The sequence below is a fragment of the Nerophis lumbriciformis genome, linkage group LG10, assembly GCF_033978685.3.
Source record: "Nerophis lumbriciformis linkage group LG10, RoL_Nlum_v2.1, whole genome shotgun sequence".
NCBI classification, from domain to species: domain Eukaryota; kingdom Metazoa; phylum Chordata; class Actinopteri; order Syngnathiformes; family Syngnathidae; genus Nerophis; species Nerophis lumbriciformis.
In genome coordinates, this window is record NC_084557.2 from 45,277,293 (window position 1) to 45,298,003 (window position 20,711).

General features: G+C 41.9%; 1 protein-coding gene across 6 annotated transcripts in view; it reads right to left on the bottom strand.

Moving 5' to 3' along the window:
- Positions 1-20,711, bottom strand: part of pclob (piccolo presynaptic cytomatrix protein b) — a 197,398-nt gene that overhangs the window by 30,196 nt on the left and 146,491 nt on the right. For all 6 annotated transcript variants that reach the window (XM_061969547.1, XM_061969548.1, XM_061969546.1 and 3 more), the window contains 3 exons: positions 11,141-11,212; positions 10,772-11,066; positions 5,834-6,028 (listed from right to left, as the gene is read on the bottom strand). In XM_061969547.1, the coding sequence (XP_061825531.1) occupies positions 5,834-6,028; positions 10,772-11,066; positions 11,141-11,212 (562 nt within the window). The remainder of the gene's footprint in view (positions 1-5,833; positions 6,029-10,771; positions 11,067-11,140; positions 11,213-20,711) is intronic.

The window sequence follows — 20,711 nt, forward strand, 5'->3', positions numbered from 1 at the left end:
GCCTTGGGCACTAATGCACCCCCATACCATCACACATGCTGGCTTTTGAACTTTGCGTCGATAACAGTCTGGATGGTTCGCTTCCCCTTTGGTCCAGATGACACGATGTCGAATATTTCCAAAAACAATTTGGAATGTGGACTCGTCAGACCACAGAACACTTTTCCACTTTGCATGAGTCCATCTTAGATGATCTCGGGCCCAGAGAAGCCGGCGGCGTTTCTGGATGTTGTTGATAAATGGCTTTCGCTTTGCATAGTAGAGCTTTAACTTGCACTTACAGATGTAGCAACCAACTGTATTTAGTGACAGTGGTTTTCTGAAGTGTTCCTGAGCCCATGTGGTGATATCCTTTAGAGATTGATGTCGGTTTTTGATACAGTGCCGTCTGAGGGATCGAAGGTCACGGTCATTCAATATTGGTTTCCGGCCATGCCGCTTACGTGGAGTGATTTCTCCAGATTCTCTGAACATTTTGATGATATTATGGACCGTAGATGTTGAAATCCCTAAATTTCTTGCAATTGCACTTTGAGAAACGTTGTTCTTAAACTGTTTGACTATTTGCTCACGCAGTTGTGGACAAAGGGGTGTACCTCGCCCCATCCTTTCTTGTGAAAGACTGAGCATTTTTTGGGAAGCTGTTTTTATACCCAATCATGGCACCTACCTGTTCCCAATTAGCCTGCACACCTGTGGGATGTTCCAAATAAGTGTTTGATTAGCATTCCTCAACTTTATCAGTATTTATTGCCACCTTTCCCAACTTCTTTGTCACGTGTTGCTGGCATCAAATTCTAAAGTTAATGAATGAAAATGAAAAATATGTTGTCTTTGTAGCATATTCAACTGAATATGGGTTGAAAATGATTTGCAAATCATTATATTCCGTTTATATTTACATATGGAAACGGGGTTTGTAGACAATCTTTGAGTAGCTTCTATTTTAATGTATACAGTTATTATTTCATTCATGACGACATGTTAGTGTCATTAGCTTTCTGAAAATGGCCCCAAGAACAACTTAGTTGAATAGCCATGCCCCACAGATTAGTCGTTGTTAGTTTATTTCATAATAATTCTAAGAACGTAAGGAGTTGCCATCCTAGATTGGTTTCTGTTCTGAAGTCAGGGGTTGGTTTTAGTTGTTTTTGAAGAAGAAACCATTTGCTTAGGATCGGCACATGCACATTTTTATGAGAGGTTTAGTATTTATACGGTGGTACCTCAACTTAAGAGTGTTTAAAGATAACACCTGTCTATTGGCTGAAGCTGACTGAATTGTTATACTTAAACGCTTTTAAATCTAAACTGAAAGCATTCGAAGGAGCCTCAGTTATCTGTAACTGTTTCACTCATCCTGTCATTTTAATGTGTAACGTGAATGTCATTTTACGTGTAACTTTGCTGCCTTTTGGCCAGGACTCCCTTGAAAAAGAGGTTTTTAATCTCAATGGGATTTTTTCCCCCTGGTTAAATAAAGGTGAAATAAATAATTGTTGTGCTTTAAGTTGCGGGGGGAAAAAAACTGAGTTACAAGCATCCTCGCCGTCAGTTGGCGTGGCAAATGTCAATGTGAACCCCGTGAGGTCAAAACATCCGGTCTTACTCGCTAGCATTAGCTTATAGAGTAAAACAACTTGCACTGAGCCTGGTCTATAAAATCCGCTACACCTCCCTGATACCGAAGTACATGTCAAACTACTTCCTTAACGTAAATGACCGCCATAACCACAACACCAGGGGGAGCTCCACTAACCACGTTAAACCCAGATTCCGATCCAACAAAGGTCTTAATTCATTCTCTTTCTATGCCACATCAATATGGAATGCACTCCCAACAGGTGTATCCTCCTTCAAAACCGCACTAAAACAACACCTCAAGGCAACTTCAACCCTTAACACCCTCCCCCTTCCACATCCCACCTCCCCGGATTGTAAATAATCAAATGTAAATAATCAAATGTAGATACTTATTCTTATGCTCTCTGATCTCGATCTCTATGTCCACTACTTGCTGTACATATCCTACCAAGTCAGACCTACACTGTTTCAATGTCCATTTCTCTGATGATGCAATTGTTGATGACTGAAGTGTTGATATCAACCAAACCTAACCCCCCCACCCCCTCCACATCCAACACCCCGGATTATAAATAATGTAAATAAGTCAATGTATTTACTCTGATGATTATCCTGTGTGATGACTGTATTATGATGATAGTATATATCTGTACCATGAATCAATTAACGTGGACCCCGACTTAAAGGGGAACATTATCACCAGACCTATGTAAGTGTCAATATATACCTTGATGTTGCAGAAAAAAGACCATATATTTTTTTAACCGATTTCCGAACTCTAAATGGGTGAATTTTGGCGAATTAAACGCCTTTCTATTATTCGCTCTCGGAGCGATGACGTCACAATGTTACGTCACATCGGGAACCAATCCGCCATTTTCTCAAACACCGAGTCAAATCAGCTGTTATTTTCCGTTTTTTCGCCTTGGAGACATCATGCCTCGTCGGTGTGTTGTCGGAGGGTGTAACAACACGAACAGGGACGGATTCAAGTTGCACCAGTGGCCCAAAGATGCGAAAGTGGCAAGAAATTGGACGTTTGTTCCGCACACTTTACCGACGAAAGCTATGCTACGACAGAGATGGCAAGAATGTGTGGATATCCTGCGACACTCAAAGCAGATGCATTTCCAACGATAAAGTCAAAGAAATCTGCCGCCAGACCCCCATTGAATCTGCCGGAGTGTGTGAGCAATTCAGGGACAAAGGACCTCGGGAGCACGGCAAGCAATGGCGGCAGTTTGTTCCCGCAGACGAGCGAGCTAAACCCCCTATCGACACTAGCTTCCCTGGCCTGCTGACATCAACTCCAAAACTGGACAGATCAGCTTTCAGGAAAAGAGCGCGGATGAGGGTATGTCTACAGAATATATTAATTGATGAAAATTGGGCTGTCTGCACTCTCAAAGTGCATGTTGTTGCCAAATGTATTTCATATGCTGTAAACCTAGTTCAAAGTTGTTAGTTTCCTTTAATGCCAAACAAACACATGCCAATCGTTGGTTAGAAGGCGATCGCCGAATTCGTCCTCGCTTTCTCCCGTGTCGCTGGCTGTCGTGTCGTTTTCGTCGGTTTCGCTTGCATACGGTTCAAACCGATATGGCTCAATAGCTTCAGTTTCTTCTTCAATTTCGTTTTCGCTACCTGCCTCCACACTACAACCATCCGTTTCAATACATGCGTAATCCGTTGAATCGCTTAAGCCGCTGAAATCCGAGTCTGAATCCGAGCTAATGTCGCTATAGCTTGCTGTTCTTTCCGCCATGTTTGTTTGTGTTGGCTTCACTATGTGACGTCACAGGAAAATGGACGGGTGTATATAACGATGGTTAAAATCAGGCACTTTGAAGCTTTTTTTAGGGATATTGCGTGATGGGTAAAATTTTGAAAAAAACTTCGAAAAATAAAATAAGCCACTGGGAACTGATTTTTAATGGTTTTAACCATTCTGAAATTGTGATAATGTTCCCCTTTGAACAAGTTGAAAAACTTATTGGGGTGTTACCATTTAGTGGTCAATTGTACGGAATATGTACTGTACTGTGCAATCTACTAGTAAAAGCTTCAATCAATCAATCAATCAATAGCTTGAGAGCGACATGACTTTGGGAAGGGAGAAAATGAGAGTGAAGGACATTGCTGAGAAGAAGAAGTTGATGATATTTGTTGAATTAAATAGTCTGCGCCATACAAAAACACCCACCAGAGATCCATATATCCATGAAAATATGGAGAAGCTGCTGGACGGAGATATTGTAAAAGTCTTCTCTCCAAGGTAAATGCTGTACATTATTGTTACATTACTTCATATCTACTCCAGTAGTACGGTGTATTGTATTTGTCGTGTTTACTTCTTATCTAAAAGTGTTTAAAAGGCATGTCACATGTTAGAATTGAGCTGTGGGTGTTTTGAGTTAAGAGCTTCGTCACCGTACCATTTAAGCTCATAAGTTGAGGTACATAAAAGATGTAGACAAAGCAAATGTACAAACCCCGTTTCCATATGAGTTGGGAAATTGTGTTAGATGTAAATATAAACGGAATACAATGATTAGCAAATCCTTTTCAACCCATATTCAATTGAATGCACTACAAAGACAACATATTTGATGTTCAAACTCATAAACTTTATTTATTTTTTTGCAAATAATAATTAACTTAGAATTTCATGGCTGCAACACGTGCCAAAGTAGTTGGGAAAGGGCATGTTCACCACTGTGTTACATGGCCTTTCCTTTTAACAACACTCAGTAAACGTTTGGGAACTGAGGAGACACATTTTTTAAGCTTCTCAGGTGGAATTATTTCCCATTCTTGCTTGATGTACGGCTTAAGTTGTTCAACAGTCCGGGGGTCTCCGTTGTGCTATTTTAGGCTTCATAATGCGCCACACATTTTCAATGGGAGACAGGTCTGGACTACAGGCAGGCCAGTCTAGTACCCGCACTCTTTTACTATGAAGCCACGTTGATGTAACACGTGGCTTGGCATTGTCTTGCTGAAATAAGCAGGGGCGTCCATGGTAACGTTGCTTGGATGGCAACATATGTTGCTCCAAAACCTATATGTACCTTTCAGCATTAATGGCGCCTTCACAGATGTGTAAGTTACCCATGTCTTGGGCACTAATACACCCCCATACCATCACACATGCTGACTTTTCAACTTTGCGCCTATAACAATCCGGATGGTTCTTTTCCTCTTTGGTCCGGAGGACACGACGTCCACAGTTTCCAAAAACAATTTGAAATGTGGACTAGTCATACCACAGAACACTTTTCCACTTTGTATCAGTCCATCTTAGATGAGCTCAGGCCCAGCGAAGCCGACGGCGTTTCTGGGTGTTGTTGATGAACGGTTTTTGCCTTGCATAGGAGAGTTTTAACTTGCACTTACAGTTTTAGCGACCAACTGTAGTTACTGACAGTGGGTTTCTGACGTGTTCCTGAGCCCATGTGGTGATATCCTTTACACACTGATGTCGCTTGTTGATGCAGTACAGCCTGAGGGATCGAAGGTCACGGGCTTATCTGCTTACGTGCAGTGATTTCTCCAGATTCTCTGAACCCTTTGATGATATTACGGACCGTAGATGGTGAAATCCCTAAATTCCTTGCAATAGCTGGTTGAGAAAGGTTTTTCTTAAACTGTTCAACAATTTGCTAACGCATTTGTTGACAAAGTGGTGACCCTCGCCCCATCCTTGTTTGTAAATGACTGAGCATTTCATGGAATCTACTTTTATACCCAATCATGGCACCCACCTGTTCCCAATTAGCCTGTTCACCTGTGGGATGTTCCAAATAAGTGTTTGATGAGCATTCCTCAACTTTATCAGTATTTATTGCCACCTTTCCCAACTTCTTTGTCACATGTTGCTGGCATCAAATTCTAAAGTTAATGATTATTTGCAAAAAAAAAAAAATGTTTATCAGTTTGAACATCAAATATGTTGTCTTTGTAGTGCATTCAATTGAATATGGGTTGAAAATGATTTGCAAATCATTGTAATCTGTTTATATTTACATCTAACACAATTTCCCAACTCATATGGAAAGAGGGTTTGTAAATTTTTTGTATACTACTATTACATTCAATGTGTTCTGAATTTAATTCACTAAAAAAAGGGAATGTTAAAGTTGCACTTTTACGGTTCCATTTCAGCATTGCAAGATTGCATGCACATGGAAGAATATAACAGGGAAGCAAGTGAGAGGTTAGTGCATAGGAGGGTCGGGCAGGGATTTACTTGGTTGCAGGCGGGACTGTTGCACGGCAGCCTCGGCGGCAGCAATGGCTATCCCGGCATCCTCCAGGTGGGCCTGAGTGACGCTGCTTTTGCTTTGGCTTCGAGACGGCCCGTGGGAGCGTAGCTGGCCATCTGAGGAGGACTTGGAGCTGCCTGGGCTGCTGTGGGATTTTTCCAGAGGCAACATCTGGCAGTCTGTGGGAACATTTGCATCAGGGAACACCTTGTAAAAGCATCGGTGGCCGTTTGTAACCAAGATAGAGATATGCTATAGATAATTAGGACCGTCAAAACCAACGAGTTAAATCCAGTGATTGATCACAAAACATTATCGCATTAATCATGTACCGTGTTTTTCGGACTAAAGGCAAACTTAAAATCCTTTCATTTTCTCAAAACTCGACAGTGCGCCTTAAAACCCGGTGCGACTAATGTAGGGATGATGTTTGATAAGAAATTATCGAGTTCGAGCCCATTATCAAATCATCTTATCGAACCGATTCCTTATCGATTTTCTTATCGAATCCAGATAGGTTGTTGTATATGGAAAACAACACAATATTTGGTTTAACAAAAGCTCACTTTTATTTTATAAGAAAAAAAATAAAAAATAAAAATAAATAAATATTGACTGCTACCCCCCTAAAAAAAATAAAATAAAAAATATTGACTGTTGTTACCCAAAGTATATTAAGTGTGATTTGTCAGAAAAACAAATATATACAGTAACACAAAAACAACCTGTCTCTGTGATCACTATAGGTGTATAAATAATAATATAGTGTTAAATAAAATCAGTCCCTTGGAAACAAAACTGAAAATAATACAGCTCTCCAAAAAGTGCACTTCTGCTGCTATTGGAACATACTAACTTAACACACCATGACACTAAGAACACCACAGTCATCAATCAGGTTATACAGCTTGGCAGACAGCTAACAAACAATCCAAAGCACATTAATCCATTTAGGCTCTTTATTGTTGTTGATCTTGCTTTGTCTTTTCCTATCTTTACTTTTGTCTTGCACTGGACTGTTATTTTTATTTTTTTTTAAACTGAAATACACACAATGACAAATGTATAAGCTATGTGATTCAATTAATATACTGAAATGTAATACACAATATGTAAATATTAGCTTCACAAAAATATACAGTATTATCATCAAACAAATACTTCTGAGTGTTGAAACTATTTCGATGGTCGAAATATACGACTGGCAGCCATTTTAAGTCCTCAAAACATCCATTGAAACAGTGCACAAAAATCGTTTTTCAATAAACATCTTAGTATCAAACTTAAACACTTTCCACCTTAATATTGAGTTACATAAACAAGTTAAACAGTTTACTTACAGACTTATCTTTTCCAAGGCTTGTAAGAGCTAACACAACTTGTCTACTTCTCAATTGTCTCAACCCAGAAGTGCCCAAACTAATGACGCGTAGTATTTTCATATCGCCACAAGGTGTCAGTAAGAGTCTACAATCAAATGGCCGTAACATTGCAGGGGCCACAGGGCATTTCCTAGTAAAAAAAAAAGGGATTCGTTCCCAGGGATTCGAATAAAGAACCAACTATTTTTCTTTACTATAGTGGCCTTGATAACGGGAACCGGTTCTCAAAAAGGGATTTGAGTCCATGGAATCGGTTCTTTTCTTATCGAACAACCGGGAGAACCGATTTCGAACATCATCCCTAGCCTAATGTACGTAATAATTTCGGTTGTGCTTACTGACCACAAAGCTATTTTATTTGCTACATGGTGCAATGATAAGTGTGACCAGTAGATGGCAGTCACACATAAGAGATACGTGTTGACTGCAATATGATGGCAGTCACACATAAGAGATATGTGTAGTCTGCAATATGACTCAAGCAAACAACACCAATATTGTAAATGTTCCATTGAGAATATAGAACATTACACACGGCGCTCAAAAATCTATCAGAACGTTTTAGTAGGACTTTGGTAAGCTATGAAGCCGCGCCGCTTGATGGATTGTACTGTGCTTCAACATAAGAGTATTATTATGGTGTGTGTATAAGGTAAGACCTGTTACCTGGCATTTTTTTTTCGCAATATTAGGCAAAAGCAACTTTTCTTACCTCCTGGTACCTGCTGATCTGTATTTGGGATCTGCATACGTCCTGAAAATTTGCGCCCGTCCGCCTTTGTAGTCCGTGCCGACACCCTAGTCGATAAGCTTCTTCTTTTTTTCTATTTTCTTGTTATGGGACATTCATCCTCCGCTGTTGCCATTTCTAATATAAAGTAGTGTAAAGTTCTAACTTATGTCTGTCAGTAAACTCGCTATGGAAGCACTAAAACATACCGGTGTAGTGAGTTTACATTATTCACCCAAGGAACTTTAGTTATTAGAGAGTTCCGGTCGGACGTTCCACTCCCGTCCTTGCACGCTACACCGCTACAACAAAGATGACGGGGAGAAGACGCTGTCGAAGGTGAGCCATGGAAATAAGACCGCCCACAAAACGGCGCATCCTGAAGCGACTGTCAGAAAGCGGCTTGAAGATGATCTGTAAAACATCATCTATGCAACATTTTGAGCAAAGAACCACCATTAAATGTAATGTAGACCACAAGGAAGTCTTTTACATTTAGAAAAATAATAATAATAATATGACCCCTTTTAATGCGCTTTATAATCCGGTTTACCTTTTGTATAAAAATAGACCTGAATTGACCCGCTCATTGAGGGTGCGCCTTATAATCCCGTGCGCCCTATTGTCCGGAAAATACGGTATATATGCAGATTAATCACACAATTTATTTTGACCGCACATGCTCGGTTCGTTATATGGTCAGTGATCAGATCAGTGCAAAGATGAGTGAGAATACGCTGACTGGTAAGATATATTTCACTTCAATATACAACAAGATGGGACATGGGGACTTTAGATAAAACTGTTGGAAAGTTTGGATCAAATAAATGACGTGCATTCAAGTAAAACATTAACAAATTGTTCCTGTTTGACAATCTGACACTAAAATTATATTTGTGTCCAAATATTGGTGTCTTTTTTAAAATAATTTAAATTTAAGTGATTTACTGCAAAGAATCTCATCCATCCATCCATCCATCCATCTTCTTCCGCTTATCCGAGGTCGGGTGGCGGGGGCAGCAGCCTAAGCAGGGAAGCCCAGACTTCCCTCTCCCCAGCCACTTCGTCCAGCTCCTCCCGGGGGATCCCGAGGCATTCCCAGGCCAGCCGGGAGACATAGTCTTCCCAACGTGTCCTGGGTCTTCCCCGTGGCCTCCTACCGGTCGGACGTGCCCGAAACACCTCCCTAGGGAGGCGTTCGGGTGGCATCCTGACCAGATGCCCGAACCACCTCATCTGGCTCCTCTCCATGTGGAGGAGCAGCGGCTTTACTTTGAGCTCCTCCCGGATGACAGAGCTTCTCACCCTATCTCTAAGGGAGAGCCCCGCCACCCGGTGGAGGAAACTCATTTCGGCCGCTTGTACCCGTGATCTTGTCCTTTCGATCATGACCCAAAGCTCATGACCATAGGTGAGGATGGGAACGTAGATCGACCGGTAAATCGAGAGCTTTGCCTTCCGGCTCAGCTCCTTCTTCACCACAACGGATCGATACAGCGTCCGCATTACTGAAGACGCCGCACCGATCCGCCTGTCGATCTCACGATCCACTCTTCCCTCACTCGTGAACAAGACTCTGAGGTACTTGAACTCCTCCACTTGGGGCAGGGTCTCCTCCCCAACCCGGAGATGGCACTCCACCCTTTTCCGGGCGAGAACCATGGACTCGGACTTGGAGGTGCTGATTCCCATCCCAGTCGCTTCACACTCGGCTGCGAACCGATCCAGTGAGAGCTGAAGATCTTGGCCAGATGAAGCCATCAGGACCACATCATCTGCAAAAAACAGAGACCTAATCCTGCAGCCACCAAACCAGATACCCTCAACGCCTTGACTGCGCCTAGAAATTTTGTCCATAAAGGTTATGAACAGAATCGGTGACAAAGGGCAGCCCTGGCGGAGTCCAACCCTCACTGGAAACGGGTCCGACTTAATGCCGGCAATGCGGACCAAGCTCTGACACTGATTATACAGGGAGCGAACCGCCACAATCAGACAGTCCGTTACCCCATACTCTCTGAGCACTCCCCACAGGACTTCCCGGGGTACACGGTCGAATGCCCTCTCCAAGTCCACAAAGCACATGTAGACTGGTTGGGCAAACTCCCATGCACCCTCAAGGACCCTGTCGAGAGTATAGAGCTGATCCACAGTTCCACGACCAGGACGAAAACCACACTGTTCCTCCTGAATCCGAGGTTCGACTATCCGGCCTAGCCTCCTCTCCAGAAGAAGAATCTCAATTTAATCTAAATTCAAAAAGTGTGATTAACCTATTTGACAGAAATCATTTTTATGTAATTCGACTGGAATTTGTATTTCGTTTCAAAATGTTGTGAACCAACAGAATTTTATTTTGGGTCTCAACTTGTAGTCTGACATACCCTGGTCAAAAGTAACAGCTTAGCCCGGTGGTTCTCAAACCAAGTATGCATTAAAAACAAGGCAGTGGTTTTATATTTCAAGTATATTTAAAATTGTCGGCCACTGTAACATTAAACACAGTTTGAACAGTAACACTGTGTTTGAATATGGGAAAATACAAGACTATCACTTCATTGACGGAACCTGCGTACCACCAGTGGTACATGTACCACAGTTTGAGGATCACTGGCTTAGCTACCCGGAATCAAAGATAAGTGAAATTACGATAGCAAGCAAGTGGAACTTCCAGTGCAAGAATATGAAAATAATACTGGTAGTTTGTAAATGAATGAATGACAATAAATGTGGTTAATATTATCACAGCTTGATTAATTCGATTCAGCATTGTCCCAATGCAGTGAAAGCTAACATACTCGTTCTCCTACCTTTGGATGGATCAGGGAAGATTCCATGGCTTCTGCTCTTGATTACAGAGTTTTTAGGCGAATCGTAACTCCCTTCTCCCTGTTCTGCTCCTTGCCCCTGCCCCATCCCGGGCCCTGATAGATGGCCCTGGCCCGGGGAGTGTCCTTGACCGTGTCCCTGAGTGGATCCAGACCCAGGTGGTCCTTGAGCTCCGTGGTGGACTCTGCTGTGCTCAATGCTCTCGCTCTGCTCCTTCAATGGCAGCCAGCGAGGCGTGTTGTCTAACTGGGCTGTGTTTGACAAGTCAATCAACACCTGAGATGCGAGAAAACAGGCAGCGTGAGGCTGGAAGGAACTCAACATGAGGCCTTGACTCCAAGAGCACTCACTTCTCCAAGAAAGTCATTGGATGACGATCTGTCGTAATCCCACACGGTTACCTCCAGGGTCTTTTTCTTCAGCTGAAATGAAGAGAAAGACAACAATTGGAGAAATGATTGCCTTTGTGTTCTGTTATATTTCTGATGGGGTCCCTCTCTCAGGACAGAGTGACAGTGTGATTAGCCAAGAATACGCCAACAAGGAATCGTCGAACAAAAAGCCTTATTTGTTTCAGCGAGCCTCAGACTGGAACTGCAGCTTCCAGGGGAAAGAGTATGGGCCTGATTACTCTCCTCATGTCCTCTCGGCCTACTGTCCTTAAAGGGGAACATTATCACCAGACCTATGTAAGCGTCAATATATACCTTGATGTTGCAGAAAAAAGACCATATATTTTTTTAACCGATTTCCGAACTCTAAATGGGTGAATTTTGGCGGATTAAACGCCTTTTTTTTATTCGCTCTCGGAGCGATGACCGTCACATCAGGAAGCAATCCGCCATTTTCTCAAACACATTACAAACACTGAGTCAAATCAGCTCTGTTATTTTCCGTTTTTTCGACTGTTTTCCGTACCTTGGAGACATCATGCCTCGTCGGTGTGTTGTCGGAGGGTGTAACAACACGAACAGGGACGGATTCAAGTTGCACCAGTGGCCCAAAGATGCGAAAGTGGCAAGAAATTGGACGTTTGTTCCGCACACTTTACCGACGAAAGCTATGCTACGACAGAGATGGCAAGAATGTGTGGATATCCTGCGACACTCAAAGCAGATGCATTTCCAACGATAAAGTCAAAGAAATCTGCCGCCAGACCCCCATTGAATCTGCCGGAGTGTGTGAGCAATTCAGGGACAAAGGACCTCGGTAGCACGGCAAGCAATGGCGGCAGTTTGTTCCCGCAGACGAGCGAGCTAAACCCCCTATCGACCCTAGCTTCCCTCGCCTGCTGACATCAACTCCAAAACTGGACGGATCAGCTTTCAGGAAAAGAGCGCGGATGAGGGTATGTCTACAGAATATATTAATTGATGAAAACTGGGCTGTCTGCACTCTCAAAGTGCATGTTGTTGCCAAATGTATTTCATATGCTGTAAACCTAGTTCATAGTTGTTAGTTTCCTTTAATGCCAAACAAACACATACCAATCGTTGGTTAGAAGGCGATCGCCGAATTCGTCCTCGCTTTCTCCCGTGTCGCTGGCTGTCGTGTCGTTTTCGTCGGTTTCGCTTGCATACGGTTCAAACCGATATGGCTCAATAGCTTCAGTTTCTTCTTCAATTTCGTTTTCGCTACCTGCCTCCACACTACAACCATCCGTTTCAATACATGCGTAATCTGTTGAATCGCTTAAGCCGCTGAAATCCGAGTCTGAATCCGAGCTAATGTCGCTATAGCTTGCTGTTCTTTCCGCCATGTTTGTTTGTGTTGGCTTCACTATGTGACGTCACAGGAAAATGGACGGGTGTATATAACGATGGTTAAAATCAGGCACTTTGAAGCTTTTTTTAGAGATATTGCGTGATGGGTAAAATTTAAAAAAAAACTTTGAAAAATAAAATAAGCCACTGGGAACTGATTTTTAATGGTTTTAACAATTCTGAAATTGTGATCATGTTCCCCTTTAAATACCTTTTACACGAACACACTTACTCTTTGTAGTTTCAGCCTTGGGACCGGCCAGTTTAGACAACACCCAGTTTGTTTCTACAAATGCAGACAACACCTGGACGTTGTCACTTTGCTCAATGAGGTCGGTTGACCTCCAACCCCTGATCTCTACTCCTACTGGTGGGGGCTCTTACCAGATGCCGTTATTGTGTTTATACTTCCTCCTAAAACCCAACTGCTGCTATATTTTTAAGTTCCCCAATGTCCTGGGGGCAAGAGCCACCACTCTTTGGGTGAGCTGTGACCGACATCTGCAACTGAAGCTATCTAAGGGCATATTTCCTTAATAGAATAATCCCCTAAAATATTCTGTGACCAAATACAAATGGATGCTAGTTAAAAATTGTTTAAAGGGGAACATTATCACCAGACCTATGTAAGCGTCAATATATACCTTGATGTTGCAGAAAAAAGACCATATATTTTTTTAACCGATTTCCGAACTCTAAATGGGTGAATTTTGGCGAATTAAACGCCTTTCTAATATTCGCTCTCGGAGCGATGACGTCACAACGTGGCGTCACATCGGGAAGCAATCCGCCATTTTCTCAAACACCGAGTCAAATCAGCTCTGTTATTTTCCGTTTTTTCGACTGTTTTCCGTACCTTGGAGACATCATGCCTCGTCAGTGTGTTGTCGGAGGGTGTAACAACACGAACAGGGACGGATTCAAGTTGCACCAGTGGCCCAAAGTTGCGAAAGTGGCAAGAAATTGGACGTTTGTTCCGCACACTTTACCGACGAAAGCTATGCTACGACAGAGATGGCAAGAATGTGTGGATATCCTGCGACACTCAAAGCAGATGCATTTCCAACGATAAAGTCAAAGAAATCTGCCGCCAGACCCCCATTGAATCTGCCGGAGTGTGTGAACAATTCAGGGACAAAGGACCTCGGGAGCACGGCAAGCAATGGCGGCAGTTTGTTCCCGCAGACGAGCGAGCTAAACCCCCTATCGACCCTAGTTTCCCTGGCCTGCTGACATCAACTCCAAAACTGGACAGATCAGCTTTCAGGAAAAGAGCGCGGATGAGGGTATGTCTACAGAATATATTAATTGATGAAAATTGGGCTGTCTGCACTCTCAAAGTGCATGTTGTTGCCAAATGTATTTCATATGCTGTAAACCTAGTTCATAGTTGTTAGTTTCCTTTAATGCCAAACAAACACATACCAATCGTTGGTTAGAAGGCGATCGCCGAATTCGTCCTCGCTTTCTCCCGTGTCGCTGGCTGTCGTGTCGTTTTCGTCGGTTTCGCTTGCATACGGTTCAAACCGATATGGCTCAATAGCTTCAGTTTCTTCTTCAATTTGGTTTTCGCTACCTGCCTCCACACTACAACTATCCGTTTCAATACATGCGTAATCTGTTGAATCGCTTAAGCTGCTGAAATCCGAGTCTGAATCCGAGCTAATGTCGCTATAGCTTGCTGTTCTTTCCGCCATGTTTGTTTGTGTTGGCTTCACTATGTGACGTCACAGGAAAATGGACGGGTGTATATAACGATGGTTAAAATCAGGCACTTTGAAGCTTTTTTTAGGGATATTGCGTGATGGGTAAAATTTTGAAAAAAACTTCGAAAAATATAATAAGCCACTGGGAACTGATTTTGAATGGTTTTAACCATTCTGAAATTGTGATAATGTTCCCCTTTAAGAAATATGGACACGGTATAATTTACCACAGTGTTTTTCCATAAGTGTTTACATTATGTTTGTCGGCTTGTGTGAGCATGGTAGTGAAGTCAGGCAGGGCGCTAATGCAATAAGCAAGAATGCACAGAAGATTTGCATGATGTCAATACATGCCTGCATCTGTGTGAGTGTGTGCAGAACTTGATGAAAGGAGCACTTTAGAGTCTGTGTGGTCTTTGTGGGAGAGCAGTGAGATGTGATTAAAAGGAGGACGTCTAAAAGGCTAAAAGTCAGAAATGGTATTCACAGAGTGCAGACCTTTGCCTCCAAGCAGGGCCGGCCCGTGGCATAGGCCGTATAGGCAAATGCTAAGGGCGCCGTCCATCAGGGGGCGCCACGCCAGTGCCACAAATGTTGGAAAAAAAAAAAAAAAAGTTGGTACTATTATTTCTAAATACAAAAAATAATCCCACGTTAATTAAAATGCAAAGTAAAGCCTATATAATAGAAATATTATTTGTTACAACATTACAACACCCCCCCCCCCCCCCCCCCCCCTCGCCCGGTGCGCCCCCTCCCTTCCCGTATCAAGACTCTTTTTGGACGTCACCACATCAAAAAATCAACACAAGATGTCAAAACGGCCAAAACTGTCAGGTGCCCAGGGAAGAAAAAAGAGAAAAGAAGAGGAGGAGAAACGAGAAAAGACAGAGGTAGCAAGTAGGTAACGTTAGCCTACATGAAATTATTTGTCTGTTACAGAATGTGATAGTAACCTGGCTTTTTAGCATTAAGCTAATGTTACATGATTCGGCAATTGCTAATCAATAAATAGCTAGTTCTGTTTTAACGTCGGGTTAATATTGTGGAGGGGGCTAAATTGTTATGGAAAATAATAATGTAACGTTAGGTAATTACAGTACTCCCACCTTACATTCCTCAGGGACATTTGTATTAGATCTTTTAAGCAGGTGTTTTTTGTTTACATTGTTATTGCCTTCTGGTTAGCTAATGTTTGCCCTGCAGGTAATAGTCACTTTTCCACCCATTAGGTATAGTTGTAAGCCTAGTTGTTAAAGTGCACATCATTAATGTTAATTAAGCAATATGTATGTAAAAAATATTGTATTTCATATATTCATTTTTTATTTTTTGCATTCATTTATTTATTCATTTTTTTTTAAATCTTGTTAACTATTCTGATTGTTAATTTGCTTTCTTTAAGTAAATAAAAGGTCAAAGACAAAGCTATTTGGTTTCTTGTGAGTATATACAGTTCACTGCCGATGTGGGGGGGCGCCACCTAAAATCTTGCCTAGGGCGCCAGATTGGTTAGGGCCGGGCCTGCCTCCAAGTCATGTTTCCATACAGAAAATAATGAAAATGTCCACATGCTTGGTCCGTGTACTGTTGTTGTTGCCTTCCGTGTGATTATCAAAACATTACACCTCTGATAATGCAACGTTTAAGAATATAGCTCAATCTTTAGGTTTACACCACAATTTGTTGTGTACAGATTGGCAGGAAGTTGAAACAACATTTTAATGTTATGTTAAAATTGTGTACTAAAACAGCATGATCTACTGATAGTTTGTGTGCACTAAAACACTTGACTGGACGCACAAAGCTGAGCTACTAAGCTCATGCGCAGAGGATTGCGTCCATTTAGCATGTCTGCTTTCACGTATTGCTTGGTTTTAAATGACGTCACGTCTGTTCTCAATGGGCACTCGGCGCCATTTAGCCTACGCTTGAAGGGCGGAGGAGTGAGAGTGCAAGATTTTACAAAACAACGAAAAAAGTAGCACGCACTCCAGTCCAAAGGGGTAGAGTCGAAGAATGCGCGCGTTTTCAGTGATCACTTCGTTAAAGGTTTGTTTGATATACAAACCCCGTTTCCATATGAGTTGGGAAATTGTGTTAGATGTAAATATAAACGGAATACAATGATTTGCAAATCATTTTCAACCCATATTCAATTGAATGCACTACAAAGACAACATATTTGATGTTCAAACTTATAAACTTTATTTTTGTAAATAATAATTAACTTAGAATTTATTGGCTGCAACACGTGCCAAAGTAGTTGGGAAAGGGCATGTTCACCACTGTGTTACATGGCCTTTCCTTTTAACAACACTCAGTAAACGTTTGGGAACTGAGGAGACACATTTTTGAAGCTTCTCAGGCGGAATTATTTCCCATTCTTGCTTGATGTACAGCTTAAGTTGTTCAACAGTCCGGGGGTCTCCGTTGTGGTATTTTAGGCTTCATAATGCGCCACACATTTTCAATGGGAGACAGGTCTGGACTACAGGCAGGCCAGTCTAGTACCCGCACTCTTTTACAAGCCCTGTTGATGTAACATGTGGCTTGGCATTGTATTGCTGAAATAAGCAGGGGCGTCCATGGTAACGTTGCTTGGATGGCAACATATGTTGCTCCAAAACCTGTATGTACCTTTCAGCATTAATGGTGCCTTCACAGATGTGTAAGTTACCCATGTCTTGGGCACTAATACACCCCCATACCATCACAGATGCTGGCTTTTCAACTTTGCGCCTATAACAATCCGGATGGTTCTTTTCCTCTTTGGTCCGGAGGACACGACGTCCACAGTTTCCAAAAACAATTTGAAATGTGGACTCGTCAGACCACAGAACGCTTTTCCACTTTGTATCAGTCCATCTTAGACAGCGTTTCTGGGTGTTGTTGATAAACGGTTTTCGCCTTGCATAGGAGAGTTTTAACTTGCACTTACAGATGTAGCGACCAACCGTAGTTACTGACAGTGGGTTTCTGAAGTGTTCCTGAGCCCATGTGGTGATATCCTTTACACACTGATGTCGCTCGTTGATGCAGTACAGCCTGAGGGATCGAAGGTCACTGGCTTAGCTGCTTACGTGCAGTGATTTCTCCAGATTCTCTGAACCCTTTGTTGATATTACGGACCGTTGATGGTGAAATCCCTAAATTCCTTGCAATAGCTGGTTGAGAAAGGTTTTTCTTAAACTGTTCAACAATTTGCTCACGCATTTGTCGACAAAGTGGTGACCCTCGCCCCATCCTTGTTTGTGAATGACTGAGCATTTCATGGAATCTACTTTTACACCCAATCATGGCACCCACCTGTTCCCAATTTGCCTGTTCACCTGTGGGATGTTCCAAATAAGTGTTTGATGAGCATTCCTCAACTTTATCAGTATTTATTGCCACCTTTCCCAACTTCTTTGTCACGTGTTGCTGGCATCAAATTCTAAAGTTAATGATTATTTGCAAAAAAAAAAAAAATGTTTATCAGTTTGACTATCAAATATGTTGTCTTTGTAGCATATTCAACTGAATATGGGTTGAAAAGGATTTGCAAATCATTGTATTCCGTTTATATTTACATCTAACACAATTTCCCAACTCATATGGAAACAGGGTTTGTATTATCTTGATATTATTTGTATTTCTTTCAACACGTTTTTGTTTGAGTGTTTTGTAAACCACCAAATAAAAGAAAGCAATTGTGAGTGAAACCTAACAGAGTTAAGCTTTTACCAAAGGCATCAATCATATATGAGGCTTTCAATACACAATGACATCTAAAGTTATATTTTGCTGAAGACGGGAAAAAGCACGCACACTCGTAAACAGCCCGTGCAACAACAAACATGACGGTAGACGCAAAGATAAATCATAAAATTCAACCATACCCGAGCAAAAACAATGCATATTTATGTGTCTGTCGTTCAATTTCATCTTTGAAACCGATGAATGACTTAAGGGTTGATTTGGACACAGCAGGTACCAAAACTATGGCGTCTGATAGCATTTTTCAGTGATGTTTGTTTTTTCAACTTCTTGCCACACGCATTTTCTCGGGTCCAGATCATTCTAGCACAGGGGTGTCAAACTCAAATACAGAGTGGGCCAAAATTTAAAATTGAACAAAGCCGCGGGCCAAGGTTGAACAAATTAACCTTTTAATAGAGACCTAAACAAGTTTTGCATTGAATATTGAACAAGCAAGGCTTATATAACTTTATAGTGACATGCAAAATCGAGTTTCAAATAATAATAATAATAATAAAAAAATATCAATGGCATATCGAATACAATTTAAATACAAATTTAATGCCTCGTTTCTATTTGCAGCCTTCTGAGGTAAATATCAACATTAACTTTTTCCACAGGCTAATACATTTGAAAATAAAATAATGAATAGACCAACCATTCAGGACTTTAAACTGCTCAGTTTGCAACACACTGATCTAATCTGATGTGCCCAAGCCATCTTTTCTTGGATGCTAGTTCAATAATGTCGGGGCTCAGGCTTTGAGCTGAGGCAACCTTCATTATCGAACGAAGGTGTTCATCAGTCATTATATCTCGTAGGCCACCCGGACCACAGTCTTGGGGGCGTGCCTTAAAGGCACCGCCTTTAACGTCCTCTACGAGCTGTCGTCACGTCCGCTACAAAATATGTATATAATCGGCGGGCCAGCTCTAGTGTTAATTCGATATCGCCTCGAGGGCCAAGTAAAATTACACTGCGGGCCAGAGTTTGACACCCATGTTCTAGCATCTCCAAGAAAATAGGTGCTGTTGTCAAGATCTCACTTTTATACTGGCCAGAAAAGGAGGCACATAATATAGTTGTGTACTGCATGTTCAACAAACAGCAAAACACCGCAAGTTGGAGCATGATGTGTAGGAGTGTCTCCATTATGACTGCTGGTATACACGCAAAATCCTCATTTAAATACGGTGGTATACACCACTTTTGCAATTTCTTGCGTAAACAGTTTTAATAGATCATTTTCAACACGCCCACAAATAGTGCAAACAATTGTATGGTTTGCCCACGCTATTGAACACTTGTTATTTGGGATCTTAGTGAATCAGGTGCCGCGTTTTCTTCTCTATGAACCAGTGACGTGCGGTGAGGTTGATGGCTGGTGAGGCACTGACTTCATCACAGTCAGATTTACAAACATATGAACCCTAAAGAGTATCTTATTCACCATTTGATTGGCAGCAGTTAACGGGTTATGTTTAAAAGCTCATACCAGCATTCTTCCCTGCTTGGCACTCAGCATCAAGGGTTGGAATTGGGGGTTAAATCACCAAAAATGATTCCCGGGCGCGGCGCCGCTGCTGCCCACTGCTCCCCTCACCTCCCAGGGGGTGAACAAGGGGATGGGTCAAATGCAGAGGACTAATTTCACCACACTTAGTGTGTGTGTGACAATCATTGGTACTTTAACTTAACTTTAACTTTACACATACAAACTGTAGCACACAAAAAAGCACATTTAATAAAAAAACGTTATTATGGTCTTACCTTTACTTATAAATGCGCCGCTGTTGTGCTGGATTAATGAACCCCTTGATGGGAGTGTTATATCAACTAAAGCCCTCACTTCAACTTTCCACGTGCAAGATTGAATCTATTTAAAAAAGTGTAACCGAGGGTTTATAAATGTCTCCTATACTGTATGAAACTACAAAATAACAAACACGGAGGCTCCAGTTTACACGAGGACCACTTTATTTACCTTCTTTCAAAAACCTCCGCAACGTGACATCACTTCCGCTCTTAGCGCCTTCAAAATAAGAGCTCAAGGCATATACTGTATAACAGCGCATAACAGGAACTTAACATCACAAAGAGGAAAGCCCATAAAAATAGGTTACAAAAGTTATTTAATAAGAAGCCAAAAAGTGCAAAAACAATAATGTTCGTGTTGGAGGAGTTGTGAATTAGGTACACCTGCAGTCTGCAGGTGTAGTGTACCTAATGTTGTGGCCCTGCAGTCATTCACAACTCCTCCAACACGAACATTATTGTATTTGCACTTTTTGGCTTCTTATGAAATAACTTTTTTAAATAGATTCAATCTTGCACGTGGAAAGTTTAAGTGTGGGCTTTAGTTGATATAACACTCCCGTCAGGGGTTGCCGTGCATTCTACGGCGGGGGTGCAGGAGGCGAGCCTCAGCCAGTGCGTCTTTTGCATTTTATGATCACTCAGCACAAAAAATACTTTACACACATACAGTTGTTGACAAAATACACTGTACATTATATACCTCAGCTAACTAAACTATGGAAATGTATAATATAATTCATATAGCAATACGGTCTCACTGCACAGCAGACCAGCAGTTAGCCGAGTCCGTCCATGTTGAGGCACTGAGTAACGTGTCTCGACTGGCTGCTGTTCACCGCACCGTCTCTTCTCAGTATTTGAACGGCAAATGTGAAAATTCAGCGATTTTGAA